At 38.9% G+C, this 14,109-nt stretch overlaps 4 protein-coding genes across 4 annotated transcripts; 3 read left to right on the top strand and 1 right to left on the bottom strand.

The window, feature by feature from the left end:
• Window positions 1-4,167: 4,167 nt before the first annotated feature.
• Window positions 4,168-5,543, top strand: MELLADRAFT_94678 (uncharacterized protein; the record flags this gene model as incomplete). Its single annotated transcript, XM_007417300.1, has 7 exons — window positions 4,168-4,330; window positions 4,403-4,486; window positions 4,572-4,676; window positions 4,767-4,831; window positions 4,928-5,207; window positions 5,274-5,369; window positions 5,428-5,543. The coding sequence occupies 7 exons, from the start codon at window positions 4,168-4,170 to the stop codon at window positions 5,541-5,543; spliced, it is 909 nt and encodes a 302-aa protein (XP_007417362.1).
• A 1,832-nt stretch (window positions 5,544-7,375) lies between these two features.
• Window positions 7,376-8,177, top strand: MELLADRAFT_68648 (uncharacterized protein; the record flags this gene model as incomplete). The annotated part of the gene is made up of 4 exons (XM_007417288.1): window positions 7,376-7,490; window positions 7,559-7,639; window positions 7,712-7,822; window positions 7,897-8,177. The coding sequence occupies 4 exons, from the start codon at window positions 7,376-7,378 to the stop codon at window positions 8,175-8,177; spliced, it is 588 nt and encodes a 195-aa protein (XP_007417350.1).
• Window positions 8,178-9,012: 835 nt separating this feature from the next.
• MELLADRAFT_94676 (uncharacterized protein) lies at window positions 9,013-9,864 on the bottom strand (the record flags this gene model as incomplete). Its single annotated transcript, XM_007417299.1, has 1 exon — window positions 9,013-9,864. One exon carries the CDS (start codon window positions 9,862-9,864, stop codon window positions 9,013-9,015), a length of 852 nt encoding a protein of 283 aa, XP_007417361.1.
• Window positions 9,865-11,304: 1,440 nt separating this feature from the next.
• On the top strand, window positions 11,305-13,534 carry MELLADRAFT_94675 (uncharacterized protein; the record flags this gene model as incomplete). The annotated part of the gene is made up of 9 exons (XM_007417298.1): window positions 11,305-11,464; window positions 11,567-11,986; window positions 12,046-12,120; window positions 12,188-12,253; window positions 12,358-12,504; window positions 12,728-12,784; window positions 12,870-12,923; window positions 12,992-13,450; window positions 13,497-13,534. 9 exons carry the CDS (start codon window positions 11,305-11,307, stop codon window positions 13,532-13,534), a joined length of 1,476 nt encoding a protein of 491 aa, XP_007417360.1.
• Window positions 13,535-14,109: the final 575 nt, after the last annotated feature.

Genomic DNA, 14,109 nt, shown 5'->3' with positions numbered 1-14,109 from the left:
CAATGACCACCAAATCTCAATTCCATTCGATTGTATAACACAAAACTATATTAAAATATAAAGAACTAGATATAATTATACACCATTCAAAAAACAAACCGACAAAGTCAACTATTGAACCAGGCAAACAAATTTATGAAAAATCTCAACAGATTAAATCAACTTCAACTTCAACAAACTCAAGCTCCAATGAACTTCATTCAATCTGATGTAACTTGACAAATCATTAAAACCATATGGTAAGCTGCACTGTTCTCATTGAAGTAGACTAAGACGTGCAAAACAATCCGAATAACTTAACCAAATTTTCTTTTGAAAACCAAAGCTGTATTGTTTTTGAGGTCATATCCGAGATCAAAAAGTGGGTGTCTGACCCAAAGTTCATCGTATCGATACAACTTACCTGCCTTGCTAAGTTTCTACACTTCGAGGATGATGATGAAGACAAAGTTTGATTGTCAAATGTGAAGCTTCAACTTGCGATCATCAACCTGAGACTTTTGGTTCAATTCGACATCCTTCTGATTTGCTCATCTTTGAAACCAACTCTGCCGCAAAATAATCTCAGAGTCAAGAAGCTTGAGTCTTGAATGCAGACTCAAAGTATAACCTCATCATACCCTTAAACCAACCATTCAAGATGAGATTGGAACCTTAATTAATTTCAAATCTAAGATAAAATGACATTATCAATCAAACTAGAACTTTTCTTACTAGCAATCCGAGTCTTACAGCACCGATTCAACTACTGATCAAAGCTGAAGCAAACTCGCGTCTTTGGGAAAGAAGAACACCTTGAGTACCTAACAATATCACTCGTCTCTTGGATTCATTAGGTTCTTGATTGATTAACATCAAACTAGAATCAAGTCAAAAACATATCTTGAACGACCAATCATACGAAAAGGTCAGTTTGATGGCTTTTTACAAAAATCTTTACAATCATAGAATCTGATCGTCGGATTTATCAAATCATCTTTATTCAGGCCAGATCTCAAATCGTTCCACCTGCTACAGCTGATGGTGATGCAGACCTTATATTGGCAATCAAAGAAATCTCAATCAATGACTTAAAGCCAACTTCATCAACTAAAGCAAATCATAAACATACTTATCTTGGATGTTTCTCAATCTAAATCTCACAAAAATACCTGTCTTAAGTGAATCCGAAACAATTTCATTTCCTGTAGTTTCTCCCATACTCACACAGGCCAATCTTATACTATCCTATTGTTACAGAAGATGGTCTCTTCAGGCAATAGGTTCATTGATTGGGAATTGATCACAAATAGTCATTCTGGATCTCGAACAGTCTCTTTTGGTAGATTAGCTGGTTGAGTATCTCACATCCTAATAGCAAACATGAACCGGCTGAACCAAGAATGCGATAGGAAGATTGAAAGATCAAATCCATCATGAACGTTATAATGGAGATCATCCAATCAGTGTGATCATTACAGGTTCAGCTGAAAGAATAGACAAGGGAGATGTAGAAATTTTAGATCAACTTGGTATTCAATGGGCAGCTTATTTAAATGAATTTCGTCAAATGGCTCAAGGTACATTTCATTTGAATTGAAAAAAATCAACTTCAATCAATTGAATATCTATCACTTTTATTCTTTGTAGGTGAAGAGCGCACCGTAGACAGTACAAGACTATTGGATATAAACACAGATCAGAAGATCATTTGATTCAGATGGATAACTCAAATTCACCTTTTGATTGTCAACTTGATAATTCATCATCCGAACCCGTTTGTTCAAATTTTTCCAACACTGTAAGTTACAATCTGTGTCTCAAACATTTCATCTCTTGATTTTTTCAATCGAGATTTATATTGATTCTTGTGGATAATCTTTTGGAATCAAAAGGTCGCTCCTTTGACTGATTTATTGATCCATTGATTGTATTGAAGTTCAGAATTTTGCAAGTTATTGTATACATTAGATTTCATTGACTTGTGAACAGATTATCAATAAGATGTGGTCCGTGACAGATATCTCATGTCATTTCGAAGTTAGTCATACCCATCAATCTTTCTTGATCAACACACTGTCACTTTAATGTCACCTCCTTTGTTGATTGTTTACAGGGACACTCAGAGTTTGTAGAAAGAGCTGATTTTTTTATCCCTTGGCTTTTTTCCCCACAAAAATGACTTCAAGGAACTCAATGCAACAATCGCACAAATGATGTTGGCTCACAACCATCTCTCTTGCTTCCTCTCATGTTGACTACATGGTGATTTAGGGCATCATTCTCAACCTGAGCATGATATTAGTTATAATTTTTCAACCTCCTCTCGGACCACGGTCATTAGCTGAATGATTCAGAGACTGAAGAAACAGATCTCAAACAAGATGCAGCTGCAGCTGCTCTTAAACAGGCAGCTGTACTTGATGGTTTTCTTATATATCACTCATATCTTGAAAGGTCAACTATTTGGCTATTGATTTTTTATCATTGTATACTACATGATTGTTGTATGCCTCTTATTGACCTATTGTTTACAAATTGGTCGAGTCCACTATAGCAGTCATTTATCTGTCAAATTCTGGTCTTTCACACTACAAGAAATATAATATTTTCTGGGCAGAAAATTAAATTATTGATACACAAAAATATTGAGAGGCCAGGCAAAGGGCAAAAAATAAATAAAAATATGCATCTTGTTCCCTGCGTTGAGAACTTCACTCTCCATATTTTTCCGTATTTTTACAGTCCATATTGATAAGTGTACTAACAATAAACCTTCATTATCATCCAATTACAACCTGTAACAAGCACTGAAATTTGGCTCATTAGTGTTTAGAGCTTTTGATTTCTGAGAAAACTCATAACTTTTTCAATTCCGGGCCAAAACGCTCGATTTTGAGTGCATTGGCAAGCTGGAATGGTCCTCCAAATAGTTCATAATAAGACCACACAGCATGCTGGTCTGCTAAAAAAGATATCATCTTTTTTATACATTTGCACATACAGATCCATAGAATGTTTGTCATACTAGCTACATACACTACACCAAATGTCGTCTTTACCCGGGGGTATAGAAAATCAGTGCGCGCATAGAAAACTATGTGTAGCGCACTTTTCTATACCCATGCATAATTCTTTTATATAACCATACACGAATCATTTTCCTGTACCCATCCATAGTACCTTCTTATTCGTGAAATATGTATGTACTCATACAAGATCATTTATCATCCACCTTCATTAATCAACGGGTGTGCGTAATCCAGACTTGTCAAGTATCAAATGTCTTGCTTGAATTTTCACTTTTTGGACATTTCCGTCCCGTGATCCATTAGAATTTAAAAGATATTCTGAATTTTGTAATGGCTCAGATGCGTAAAACGACCACGGGCTCATGATGCCTTCGTTGTCACAATCAACCTTTTTTGACTTGTACCTGGATGACGGTCAGCCATACGTGTTGCTTGGTATGTCAGCAATTTCCTGACCGACAATTTCTTAACACCAATACATATATTGAGTCATCAATCTTATGATAACTTGTACGTTAGTATTTGAAGGACTCCATGAATTGTCATGGTTCCCTTTACACTATACACATCCTTCCTTCGGTTAATCGGGAGAGAGCTTCGACAACCTTCTCAAACCCAGCACATGAAGATATAAGGACCTGGACACCACTGCAGAGCTTGAATCCAGCTGACTCAATCACAAGCGACCCTCAAAGTTTGTCAGGCGTACTACAGATCAATAATCTACTTCTAGCCTCACCTTCTTAACTCGTTCATCATCTAATCGTTCACACCACTTCTCTTGCTTCTATCCAACGTAATCTGTGCTATCCATTTCAAGCCTCTGTGTTGCATTTTACAGGTTTTTGCAAGAACGTTTGAAACTTTGTATCTATTTCAGAGTAAGTACTAGTCCTTCAACTTACCTTTTGAGCATTTTTGATGTTTTTTGATTCGCAAAGCACTGGAACCGATTTCATTGCTAACAATGGATCGTTTTTATCCATTTTCACCTTGAACAGCCGAGTCTGCTGGCAGCGATCTTCATACAACCACCAGAACTATCATTCTTCGACTTTGCACTAACATCAGGTTTGTGTGTTTTGACGACGATGATCCCCACTGAATCATGTGGGGTGCACTTTCCCTAGTTTATGATTTTTATCCAGCAATAGATATGTTAGATACTACCACTCCGAGTATCATGGATCCCAGTACACCAGGTATGACCAAACAAACCATGCTGGACTGGTTACGAATCACTTTTCCCAAGTCTCCAGTCTCGTCACAACTCAACAAGGCTGACGTGGCAGTAATTGTGCGGAAGAAACAACCTCAATGTAAGCTCTGATCATGTTTTTACTTGTTTTCTCCCGCGGCTAATGAGAAATGATGATCTTTCATCTGAAAAGTGTTCCCGGATCCAAATAGCAACAAGCCAGCATTGGCTGCACCGGTTTTAGATATTGTGGAACCACCTCAAGATTCTGTACCTGGTATGTTTTAACAAAGTCTGCCTGTATGTGTGATGCAATTGTTATATTCATTCTAACACATATCCTGATATCCCAAATATACCAGTTCTGTCAATCCAGTCACAGTCGGTCGCTGTGCAAGTAAAAGCACATGTTAAGCGATCTGCTTCCCCCTGTCCAAACCCGAAACCCGTGAAGCGCACTAACCTGGGTAAGAAGCTCATGCAACAAAGATTGCTCAAGTCACTCAGAGATCTCTGAAATTTAGCATCCACCTTGAATGACACATCATTTTGATTAGGTGACGAGGAACTACTCAATCAGATTCAAATTCCCAGTTCATCCAAACGCAAAGAAAAAAAGAATGTCAGTCTGTCAGCCAACTGAAGGAATATGTTCATTCACTGATTAAGCGATGTTCGTTGAAAATACCTGGAAAATCAGAGAATAACCAAAAATAAGTCATATTTCGATCTAGGTAGACCTTTGGTTCTGAGCCCAGAGACCTCAAACGCAGGAAAGTATAATCCAGGTATCGATCTCATGGAGAGAGATAGCAAGCAAGATTTGAAAGCACTAAAGAACTATGAAGTCGCACCTGGAAGGGCAGCAACTAATCTGAAGGTCAAAGTGTTCAGCTCGTCAAACACTGATCAATTTAAGACCATTCTCCCAGTTGCTGCAGAATTGCCCGATCTCATCAGTTTCTCAGATATGGATTTGCTGGCCGTAGATGATCTAGGTTAGTGGACCATTAATTGCTTTGATGTCCAATAGCTCACAGCTAAATTTTGAAATCCGTAAACAGAAATTGGTGAAAAAGTAACATCACACTCATCATCAACCTCAATTTACAAGTCGGGGGTAGATATCTTCAAAGAGGAAAGGCTTTGCGTAGCAAAAGGTATGTCTATTTTTTCCTATTTTCAACAAAAACATCGCTGACACATGGTTTTGAGCAGTGGGTGTACTGGAAGAATCGGTTTCTAGCATATTGAATAGGATTGGGCTTATTGAGAAAGCATCAGGTAATAACAACATTAAGCATGAACAAGATAAGTATGAACTGGGTACGTAGTTGCATCACTAAACAGGGCTTTAAAGGTACATTCTGAATGTGTTAATTTTTATGTTCACAGAGCACTCACTCAAATCAGCCACCAATCACCTTGATCAACAAGAAAAATGTATCAATGCGCTTAAGGATACGATCTCAAGTCTTCAGAAAGAACTAGATCTCCTGAATGATCGCTGCAACAGAGCAGATCAAGAGATTCAGACTCATGGGAAATGCATCATACGGCTGATGGAACAGGATGATGAGAACAACAATTCTGAAATTGATGTTGAATCTGATGATGCTTAAGTAGTTTAGGCTACAATAATCCTTAATCTACATCTTCTCTTCTATTTACCAATGATGCAATTGGATTTACTTGTCATATGTGGTCTATTGGATTAGTCTCATGAGCGCATTGAAACTTCATAAAAGCAAAAAACTTGGTACATATCTAATAGATTCTGAATCTATGAGATATAGGTTTGTTTTCCAATAGAATTTTGGTACACTCAATCTTTTAACAATTGAGAACCCCCTTTTTCCAGCGTGGTATTGTGTATATTTCAGTATGTGGTGGTCTACCTCGTCCTCACGCATCAAGGTACCGGAGATAGAGCGAGGCTCAGACATCTATGATCTCTTCCGACGCTGATTTTAAACAGACACAATGATAAAGTGTTAATCATTTGTATATGAAGCTTTTCTGGTGTATAATTATGTTACTCGTGGGTACCATGAATGTCGGTCATACACGCAAGTCTCACTCTATTTAGTAAAATTGCACTGTTGCACTTGGGATTTAGTAAGGAATCCTTTATTAATCTTATTAGTTTTACATACAATTCTTCTGCATATAAAGAACAATTCAAGAACCGAATTAAATGATTGTTTAATTTGGTTGTTTGTGATTGTGTCATTCATCTAAAATCTCTAACAAACAGAAGATGAAAACTGGATGTTAGGAAACTTTAGAAATCGAACTGATGTCATCTGATGACCAGTACATGATGGGTGGTCATGACTGTAGAAAAGGCTTGGGGATGTTTCAATCTGTTATCATCTTTGAGATCTAGGAAGCTTGAACGCCATGTACATTGAAGTTATAAGAAGGCAAGAAATTGTGGATTCCGGTCCGGTAGAAGGTGATAGAGTATATTGGCTAAGTGGTCAGAGTCTCAGACTGACCTGATTATATCTGGATATTCAGTAGTCTGTTCAAAAAATTTTGTTTGTAAACCTTCAACACCGATGACCTTCAAGTGATAAATTGAATAGAACATTCACGAATCATGTTCAGTATCGGAATGATTAGTCCAATTAAGAGTTTTTAGACTTGATGACTGGATAATTACAAACATGTGCAGAAAAATTAGATGGAAATGCATATATGAAGAATATTTTTTCAGATAAATTCATCTGTTCAAATGTTTCAAGATATCGATAAACACCTATCAACACTCATTTAACTGGCCTACAGATGGGTCTCTTGTCAAGATCGGTGAGGTACATTTCTGTGCCCTTTTCCTCCTTTGATATACAACTTGATCAGAGATAAATCTAAATTATAAACCCTCTCTTCGAATTCTTTCACAAGCTTCCACTTTGGATTACCTATTAACTAGGTGTTACTCGACGTCCATCCCCTGCGATTGACATACTTACAAATATATTGTTATTAGTTGTAAGTATGAATTCTTCGAAGTCATGATTACTTAGATTTCGAGATCTCGGCTTGCTACCCTTGTTTCAATTGGCTAATTCAGTGTGATCATCATCTCTTGATCAATTCACGAAGGTGAAGCTGCAAGTAGCCTTGAGGCATTATATCCAGTCCATATTCAAATTACATCATGTCTGAAGGCCTAGAATTAACCCAACCCATCAATCAATATCCGTCTTTTGATGTACCCAAGCTTCCAAATTTCAATTTCAACTTTTGTGACATGCTTGGCGATGGCCCAATTGGTTTGTAGCATCATTTACCTTCTCATTTTCTATCAAATTGTTGCTGATATATCGGGTCATATCTCCAGATAGTGATCAAGCGATGGATTCCGGCTCCAAGAGACCCATGGCGGAATCCTCCAAAGAGGTCGAAAACTCCAAAAAGAAAGGTTAGCAGTTTTTCTGTACTGACTTTGATTGCCGTTTACGCAAATCGGCCTGAATTCCTCCATCATTTTCAGCTCGAACTTTGGAGGAACGGTTGGCGCAATTGAGCATTCCAGACGGCGCTAGTGATAAGAAGGTTGATGTCGAACTTTACGAAGATGTAGAAGAACAAGGACTACTCAATGGTACATATCATTTCAAATTTGTTCTGACTATGTGGCTATATACTGCTTCCTCCTGACTACAATCCTTTATCCAGCAAGAGGACTGGTAAAAGTTATATCTCATCTCGAACAAGCCATGATTGATATCCAGAAGCTGAAGTCCAAGGTCGAAGATCTGGAGGTTGAATCAATGGATATGCAAGAAGATTTGAGTTCAGCACATCACATGATCAGGGCACACGAGCGAGTAATTCGACGGTTTGTAGGAGCTAATAATGTTGATTTTCTTCAAGAATATGATTACAACTCAAGTGATGATCATTCTGATCATGAAGATCATAAAGCTCAACCACAAACAGACTCCGTGTCTGAGTGATCACACTGATCATAGATTATTTGATGTAATTCTCCCATTCTATATCATGAACATCTTCTTTACATGTTATATTAGCTATTGTGTTTGTGAACTTTGATCATCAGCTCAATTCTATCGTGAAGATCTTGTTTTTTGATTCACTCTCTTGTATGGTGAGAGTAGTATAAAGCGATCGTTATGTTTGATGATGACTCAATTTAATTCTTTTGACAAGTAAACAAATCTCACCAAAAGCGTGTGTGGGTCGGCTAAATATTAGCAATTGGATCTGGTGTTTCATGGGAAATACTAGGGACAAGAAGAAGGTAGATATATTGTAGCCACATGTCTTTCATATCGATTGATAAAAAATACGGTGCGAATTTATGAAGGACATGTTAAGGATCTAATAATACATTTAATTTTAAAAAGAAGTAGCGCATAGATTGAAATAAAAGATCTTTGTTGGACAGGATATACACAAGATGAGAGATCAAAATTGATAGAACATATTTCAAGATTGGTGAGCATACAAATTCAGCCTGCTGAAAGTTATGCAACACAAAGGAAATGTGATCTTGTAAAGAAAATAATTTGGAGATAGAAGAGTCATCATGAAAAATTGAAGAAAAAGTTGATCGAAACATCATATCTGCAAAGAAACCTTGACACATCATGAAAGAAGGGCAAAATAAGGAAAGCATTTGAGGATAAATTGTAATGGATCTGGCGAAATGTAGGAAAAAGAAACCCTATGATTGAAGGAAGAATGTGTGGATGAAAACGACTATCATCAGTATCAAGAGGATCTGTAGATGATTCATACAAACTGACTGACCAATACCAGACTGGGATATCAGGCTTCCTTACGCAAGAGAGAGTAATGAAAGCCTCGAACAAGCAAGTCTTCGGCCACCGGGTCTTCAATAACAAATTTGATGTAGAGGTTGATGAGGACGCCCAAGCTCATTGGACCTGAATGTATGAATACATGTGGAGCTCGTTCCTGTAAAGTCATCCGAAGCTCTTCCATACTCAAGTCACCAACTCTTGCTTTTGAAACAACGTTTGGAGGCTTTATAAACTCAGTCAGCCAAGGGAGTTTAAGGTCTTTGTCGACAAAGGCCTTATAGACAATCAAGATACGATCGCGTGTGGAACTGCCAGGAATACCGAATTTGGGGACAACTGAATGAATGGTGTCGGTAAGTTGCTTTCGAGTGGTCTTTTTGCTGAGGGGATTGAAGTCGTTATACAAAAACTCGCTTTCCATCGGGGCAGGCGGAGAAGGTAACATGTGAGGCTTCAGGAGGGGAAAAACATCCGATATGAAGGCGTTCCATAGAATTTCCTTGAGAGTATTTGGTCGGTGCTTGGTTTTTGGGTTGAAGTGAACCAGTATGCGATAGAGCTTGAGGCTAGTAATACCAGGAGTGTTCTTCTCATTACCAGGTGTTAGAAAGATCTTGAGATCGTCATTCAAAGTTTGGACTTTGAGCCAGTCTTCATTGGTGGTTTCAGGCGACATCTTTTGTGGTTCAGGATTCATTGGATGAAAACCTGATGGGTTGGGTCCGGCCGGGGGCGCTCCTTGAGGCATCTTGGAATCAGTCGAAGCATGTGAAGTTGAAGCATCTGCGCCTGCGTCGGTTTTAGCAGAGTTAGGTTGACTCAAAGTTTTTGCCTTTCCCTTCTTGGCTTTTGTCATAATCAGCCGAACTGATTGTATATAAGCCGAATTGATATCTTTCAGAATGCTTGCAAGAAGTTTTAAGAAAAGGTCATTTGAGATTAGATAGGACAAAGTGAATGGATGAGTTAAAGCTTTCACTTACGTTAAATCAGATAAGAACAGATTGAGTGAAGAGTACTGGATATAATCTGACTTCAGCAAATTAGGCAGTGATTATTGCAGTCAGCGTGACGTGTATTGGTTGATACAAAGCTAAAAATTAATTCATACCTCGAAGGCTTGGATTATAGGTTTATTTGAAAACGTTTCTGAAGATTGTGTTGATTATCGATGAGTGAAAGAAGCTAGAAGAGGATGAACCACACCAATCAGTCAGTCGATAGTTAAGTAACATAAACCAGTACAAAAAAAACATAAGAAATGTGTACACTTTGTCGGTAGAAGACCAACTGTGAACGACCAATATGCAAATGAGTGGTGAGGAAAACAAGATCATGGATATCGGTGAGAATCAGTAGACTATTTATAAAAGAATCAGATTGAAACCCTCACATCATTTTTCGAACAAGGGTCTGACACAGAGATCAGGGGAAATTACAGGGCTGGCAAACATTTCAGATCTACACAAAGGCAGCCAAAGTTTGGGGATATTTGCCTCCGTGATGAGGCGACTTGCCAAAACTCAAGCTTGTTTGATCAGAGAAGAAAGAAAGAGTACCCCATATTCGATATCTGAGTCAAAGATTGGCTTACACGTCAAGCTGAAAAAGGTGTAACCAAGAGCAATGAATTGTAGGAAAGTGGGTACTGGATTAGTTGTTAGAATGATCGCTTACTTTACTTCTTCTTTCATTGTTCTTTAAATAGGATACTAGATCAAAGCAGAGTGGAAAAAATTATAAGATCTGTGACAAAAAAGGGTACGTACATGAATGTTTGGCAATTACCATGTCTACCATGTCTATAGATTATGGATGTTCATTATGTAAGTAATTATTTCGGGATTTTAAAAGGTCATCATAAAGGATCTTGTACGCGCCTTATAATATGATGATGCTGTTTGGGTTGTCAAAGTGGGATGGAGGCATTCTCATCACAAGCCTTGTGGTATGTTGGACATCCCATGAGGGACTGATCTGTCATATCTAATCGGTGTAAAACAGTTTGTACTGGTAGTCATGGTACTGATCATATAATGAGGTGAGCTGATTATTCTCAGTGTCACTTGCCTTAATTTGTTGTTAAGATCACGTACATGAAATTTGGATAGTTTTCCAAACACAAGATTTGATCCATGAATTACTAACTTTATCAATCTTTGTATGTGCATGCTTGATTTCATTGCACACATCACTCTACGGTTCTCACTTTAACATGATTTCATCCTATCTCATCTCATGAAGTGTGACTTTTCGTGTTATATTTTCAAAACTTTTGTCTTGATTTTTGACCGACATGCCATCGGAACCAACCCTTCCCACTCGAGTCCTGCGAGACCGGAAAAAGGCTACATCAAATTTACTACCAGCAATCCAAGAATCATCATTCCAAAACGTCGTTGAAGGTTCCGAAAATTCTATGAAGCGTAAAAGGACATCTGCAGGTTCAGATACCGGTAAGCTCCCTGGTCCCAATATAATACACGGTGATCGCTAGACTTGATCTTGAGTTTGAGTCTTTTTTTCATTTATCGCATTAATCTCACGCAATTTCTCAGGAAGTGTGACACATGAGCTCAGAGATGACATACCCCAACGCCTCAAGAGCGTAGGTGTCACAGTCGGAGAAAAATCATCCCGTGTCCGATTACTTGAACTCCTTGATAAATGCACAAAACCCAAACGGCCTAGGCTACGGGAATCATCAGCCTCCAGGATTCCCTCAGCTCACGAGGTTCGGGTCAAGTCGAAATCCTCCAACAAGCAAGAAAAGGTTCCAGTTCCAGATTTCTCAGACGTATCTCTCAAAGCCCAGCAGTCTTCCGCCTTGTCCAAAGATCGTCCAGCACCAAGTGACCACGATTTCAATTGTCACGAGCCATTCGAACTCATTCAAATGATCAAAAATATTGGCTTGGATGGCCAAGGGTTAACTAAAGATGAACTAGTCGGTCTATGTAATGACTATCGAGATTTAAGTAAGTGATCAATTGAACCAAAATATGATTTTTAAGGTTGACTGGTGGAAAGATTTGAGCAGTTGTTATCCCAAGGCATTTTTTTCGGTTTGCACTTCCAGAACCGCTCTCTCCATCGACCTCCAGGCTTGAAGGTTTGCGACTTCATTTACAATTTGAGCAACACATGTGTCACACTAATGAGTTGGTTGGCTATTCCAGGTTCTCCCGATGAATCCGCCGCTCACCAACCTCCCAGTCAATGGTGCAAGACTTCATCTCGTCAAGGTAGGTGGTAGTAGATATCTATTTGCAATCTTCGCTTTGATTTGTTGTGGTTTAAGAAGTTGACTCCGATCATTTTGGCGCACCTGATATTTGATACTACCCAGATCCTACCCAGGCCACAGTCTACACTGGCACCAGCGAGATACCCTCCAAATCCAGAAGGAAAGGAAAGGAAAAAGCGAATATTGAAACATCTAATCTGACATCATCCGATGTCTCTTTAGCTGCCGAACAGGAAATTTCAGTAGATTGTAAGCGGGAACTCTTGATATATCTCAATGACACCCGATAGCAAGGATAACAATTGCTTTTATCATCAAAATCAGCCACCAGGAAAGCAAAACATAAAGGGAAAAGTCGCGCAATTTCTGACGCTCCTCATGTGTCGTGCGAAGGCTTGGCACCTTCATTCTTCAATTTATACATCCAATACTATTCTTACTTTTCGATTCTTTTGCACTCTTGTGTCACCAGCTTCGAGCGAGGTACGAGGTAATGACAAATTAGAGAACACCCAAATCTCTGACCCAGGTTTGTTGTTTCAGAGGTCTCTACGTATTCACACAGAATTATGATACATATCTCTTTATTAAATTTGAAACTGTTGTATTATCAGCATCAATCAAGCTACAAAGTAATCAACCAGAGAAGCACAAGACACGAGACCCAGGTGAGTTGTTCCAAAGCTTTATGTGTATGGATGAATGAGATTTTGATACATGTATGTACGCAACTCAGTCCCTTCTTCACGGCACGGAAAAATCTTCGAAAAATACTCACCAGTTGATACTCCTAGTCTGGGGTATCAAAGCTCATCCAAGTCTTCTCACTGCTCCACTAGAAAATCAATGTCCAAAAACCTTCGACCGCGCTCAAAAAGAAAAAAGGCAACCCTGATTTGGGAAGATGAAGCCTCTCAGCACGATGAAACACCAAGTGATCGAAGCAATTATTCAGATGATTTAATGCTAGAAACCGACGATGAAGATTTAATGCTAGAAACCGACGAGGAAGATCAACCCGAGCTACCTACTAGAAAACAAAAGACTAGACCCCACAAATCCACACACCCTTCCACCCCCCTGAATTCATCATCGGTACCTTTAACTCCAACCCCTCATCGTGATAAACCTAGTGTTGCTGGACAAAGCGACTGTGAGGAATCCACACACCAACAGGAATGGCGTCCAAAATATTGTAAGTCATTATATAGAATATATCACATCTAAAATCTTGTAGAAAGGGACTTATATGTGGACATATACCAACAGATCAACTTAAACATTCACTAGCAGAAACCAACCACAAGCTCGATGTTGTAACACAGGAACTAAAGGTCTTATCACAGGTTGTCAGCACCTTAACGGAGACCAAACCAAGCCCTCCACCCAAAAAGAAAACACTGGGAGGAAGGTCTGCGGTGAGTTTTACCTTCTTGACCAGAGGAGAATTAATCTAGCTGATTTGATATGTATAGGCATGGATGAGACTGCATATAGATACTCTTCTAGGACGTAAATCAAATGAAACAGGCTTACCTGTTGCAGCAACGGACATAGATAGGCAGGCATGGAAGTTTGAAGTTGATCTGAACACCATTGATGCGCCTTTGCCCACTTTGGGCCAAGCATCTACCACTACTGATCCGCATTTTCCCTACCCTGATGGACCAGGTCATCCCAAAGCTACGCCGCAGCAGATTGCCGTTATGTGGACTATGATGCAAGCAGTGGGAGTATCAAGCTTTCGACCTGATTTTTCTACGTCATCAACCTCAAGTGAGAACAAATGGCTATGGGATTTGGCTTTTAGAATATTCATCAAGCTTGTCGAGTGCAACGAATATAGTGGGGTAT

Source organism: Melampsora larici-populina, assembly GCF_000204055.1.
Source record: "Melampsora larici-populina 98AG31 unplaced genomic scaffold MELLAscaffold_71, whole genome shotgun sequence".
Taxonomy (NCBI): domain Eukaryota; kingdom Fungi; phylum Basidiomycota; class Pucciniomycetes; order Pucciniales; family Melampsoraceae; genus Melampsora; species Melampsora laricis-populina.
Note: the sequence above shows the minus strand (reverse complement) of the source record. Positions and strands in the feature narration are given on the sequence as shown.